Genomic DNA, 3680 nt, shown 5'->3' with positions numbered 1-3680 from the left:
TTTGAAAACCTCACAAACCTGAGGTGATCCACCCACCTCAGCCTCCCAAACTGCTGGGATTACAGGCGCAAGCCACTGTGCCCGGCCCTATAACCAATGTTTTTAATTGTATCCCTCTAGAGAGAGTGAGCAGAGGTGTCTGTGTATGTCTGTATTGTGCTTTGTGTTTTACAGAACATTAACTCTTTATAAAGCATATATTTCTAACCTAGGAAAATATCAAATGGAAAAGGGATGGGAATACCTTTGATATGTACATTCAGCAGAACTATGTGCTGCCGGGTACAGTTGCATGAACATATACACATCTCCACTTCCTGTGAGAGGAAATTTTAAGAAGAAAATTTTCTTTAGGAATCAGTGCTCCCCCAGGCCTTATTTACAATGTCTGGCTTACTGTCAACCTGCGAGTCTGTCCACCAACCCTACAGGACCTCATATCCCTCCCTTCTCAAATGCCTACCTCTTCCCTTCCCTTCCCCCCCACCATCAGAAAACAGGCATAGATATATGCAGCCATCAGCTTCTCAAACTTGATTTTATTGTAATCATCACCGTTGGTGGTGAGGATATGTCCAATTTGGTTTCTCCATGTTTAATTAGTCTTCCTCACCCACCTCTGACGATCCTTCAGATGAGTCTGGGTCTTCTTCCTCCATCGAAGATCCTTCAGATGAGTCTAGGTCTTCATCCTCTTGTGAAGATCCTTCAGATAACCCTAGGTCTTCATCCTCCTGTGAAGATCCTTCAGGTAATTGTAGGTCTTCATCCTGCTTTGAAGATTCTGCAGATGAGTCTAGGTCTTCGTCCTCCTGTGAGGATCCTTCGTCCTCCTCCTCTTGGACTGGATTGATGGAGTTCTCTCAGGACTGGTCATTCTCCAGTTGATTTGAATGTATTTTCTTAGTCTTCCTGTAGCACAACACTAATACTGTTGAATATTCTGATGTTTTCATCTTTTTCAAACTCGGTTCGAGGACTAAGTCCCTGTTTGGTGTCTCCTGCATCTGTTAAGAAAACAGGGAGAGGCCAGAAAGACATTATTTTGGGTGAATAGGATAGAGACTGGATAGCAAGGGGGGCTTTATGAGAAGGAATGCAGGTTGAGGAAGGGGTTCGATCCAGAGAAGAACAAGGTTGAATCACAGGGTAGGGATCTATGGGGAAGAAGAGGAGCATGGGTAGGATCATCTGTTAGTCCAAACTGCACCATTTTGTAAGTTCTTTGCTATTTTGCAGACCTTGGTCAAAGTGAAACATCCCATGGGGGTTCAGGCCGTGAGAAACATCCTGCCTAACCACCTGTCCACAAGGCAGACAAAGGCCCAACTAAAGAAACATCCCTATCATATCTTGCTTGGCAAAGTTCTAAGGAACACCACAACGATATTCCACCAGAAAAAGGGCCAAACCACCTGATCATAAGAACATCTTATCAATATCCTGCCGGGCAGCAAGCCATACTGCCCAGATCCCTCCCACCCATACCTGTAAGTACCCCAGGCTGTAAGCGGTGGTGGGATCTGGCATTAAGCTGATCCCCCACTTCCACAAGCGTCTGCAGTATTCCTGTGTTGCTGTTTGAGCTGCCCCCTCTCTGTGTGTCTTTCTTTCACCCTCGCCTTCGCTTCAAAACCTAACAATCTTACCTCATCATTTTTGCTGTTGGAGTCACAGGGGCTCTTCCTCTTCTCCCCATTGGTGCTTGAAGTGGGCTTTTCCATGATTCTGGTTGGTTGTTGAATGTCTACAGCAGGATCTTGTAGAGTCCAGACTTCCACAGCTATATTGAAGCTTCCCAGTGGCCCAGAGCTCTTGCCCTCCCTATATATACCCTCCTGGTGACAAGGCAAAGCCACACCCTTGAGCTTTGTTTGATCATACAGGCAGTGTCCCAGCCAATGGCAGTCCAAGGGTGGCTTAGACATCACAAAGCACCACTGCTGACCACTCCCTGGGCTTGTAGGGGAGGGGTGACAGGGGTGTAGAGGAAACCAAATGCTGCTGTTGTTTCAGCATCCCCTGAAGATGCATCCCAAACTGATCTGCTGCCGCTCCTCATTTCTCCATGTTTAATGTTCGTGGTTCACATGGAAGTGAGAGGTTGATTCTGTCAAGCCCTTCCCCACAGCCATTCCTATTAAGTGATTCATTCTTTTGTCTTCCAGCCCTCACCATGACTTAGTATTTTAGATGTCTCACCTCAAATCCCCCAAGCTAGTGTGGCTACATTTAATTATTGGTGGAGATGTGAATTATCCCATTTCCCTCTTACAGTTCCTTCATATGCACCTTGAAGACCATTTACTCTTGGGCTACTGCCAGGCAAATTTCAACCCATGTTCTTTTACCCAATGTCCATGTAGTTCTTTTAAGTTTCCTATTTCCAATCTGAAACAATGGCCTCAGTCTGTCAAAACTTTAGTGAATTAACATTCTTTACCTTGCATCCTAGTCTTGTTTCAAATCAGGGGTGTATGTTCACAGTAAATGTAGTATCCCAACATGAATTCTACCAGTATGTGGGGTGGGGGAAGGAGTAAATATTCAAGTGCTGGAAGTTGTCCTGAGTGTTTACCTGCAGGATACTGCAATCTAAGACTAATATGTGCAAGAATGTGGGCATAGTTAAGCTTTGCACTGGAGATTGTGTCCAGTGACAAAAAAAAAATGCATTCAGATTGGAAGGGAGAAGTAAAAGTATCTTTTGTCAAAGACTACATGAGAGTGTATGTAGAAAAGTCAATCTAAAAAAAAATGCTTCTACAATAATTGAGGTTAGCAAGATTGCAGAGTAAGCGATCAACATATAAATCAATTGTATGTTTATCTAGTAGAAGTTATATATTAGAAATTTGCATCCAGTTTTCACCTATAGTCATCATGTCAATATGAATAATGACACATTTTTCACCGGAAAGTATTCCCATTTGTGTAATTAATTAAATGGTAATATAAGTTTTAAGGTATCACTATCATTATTGGCATTAAGACGTGAAAGAGTTATACATCATAAGCAGTGTGGCAAAGAAAAAGAAATGGAGAGGGAAACAAAATCGGAGAGTAACACATCTGGAAAGCTAAATATTTGCTTCTAAAAGTGACTGTTTTTGGCTGGGCGCAGTGGCTCACGCCTGTAATCCCAGCACTTTGGGAGGCCGAGGCAGGCAGATCACCAGGTCAAGAGATCAAGACCATCCTGGCTAACACGGTGAAACCCCGTCTCTACTAAAAATACAAAAAATTAGCCAGGCGTGGTGGCTGGTGCCTGTAGTCCCAGTTGCTCGGGAGGCTGAGGCAGGAGAATGGCATGAACCCGGGAGGCGGGGCTTGCAGTGAGCCAAGATCGTGCCACTGCACTGCAGCCTGGGCAACAGAGAGAGACTCCATCTCAAAAAAAAAAAAAAAAGTGACTGTTTTTTGAGGTACAACTGGCAAATTTCACATCCTTCCACAGTCTTTGTGATGTTCAGATATTCAGGTATTTCAGGGATATATTAAATAATGTAGGCATTCTGAGCATATCAACCATATCATCCACACTCTGAAAACATTAGTGTTCAAGAATGTATTCCCTTTCAATTATGCCCTACATTCAATATCTGTGTCTTGTTCATATTCTGTGTTGTGCCTTTTCCATTTTCTTCAAGATTGTTTAATCTACTGGATGCTCTTCCTAG

The 3680-nt window shown here is 43.5% G+C and overlaps 1 protein-coding gene across 1 annotated transcript; it reads right to left on the bottom strand.

Moving 5' to 3' along the window:
- Positions 1-519: 519 nt before the first annotated feature.
- Positions 520-1820, bottom strand: LOC129135293 (sperm protein associated with the nucleus on the X chromosome N2). The gene is given in 2 exon segments (XM_003317471.6): positions 520-1007; positions 1650-1820. Coding segments are annotated over 2 exon segments (483 nt in total). The 5' UTR covers positions 1725-1820; the 3' UTR covers positions 520-599.
- Between the last annotated feature and the right edge of the window lie 1860 nt (positions 1821-3680).

Source organism: Pan troglodytes, chromosome X (genome assembly GCF_028858775.2).
Source record: "Pan troglodytes isolate AG18354 chromosome X, NHGRI_mPanTro3-v2.0_pri, whole genome shotgun sequence".
In the NCBI taxonomy this organism is placed as follows: domain Eukaryota; kingdom Metazoa; phylum Chordata; class Mammalia; order Primates; family Hominidae; genus Pan; species Pan troglodytes.
This window is presented reverse-complemented; position numbering and strand designations above follow the sequence as displayed.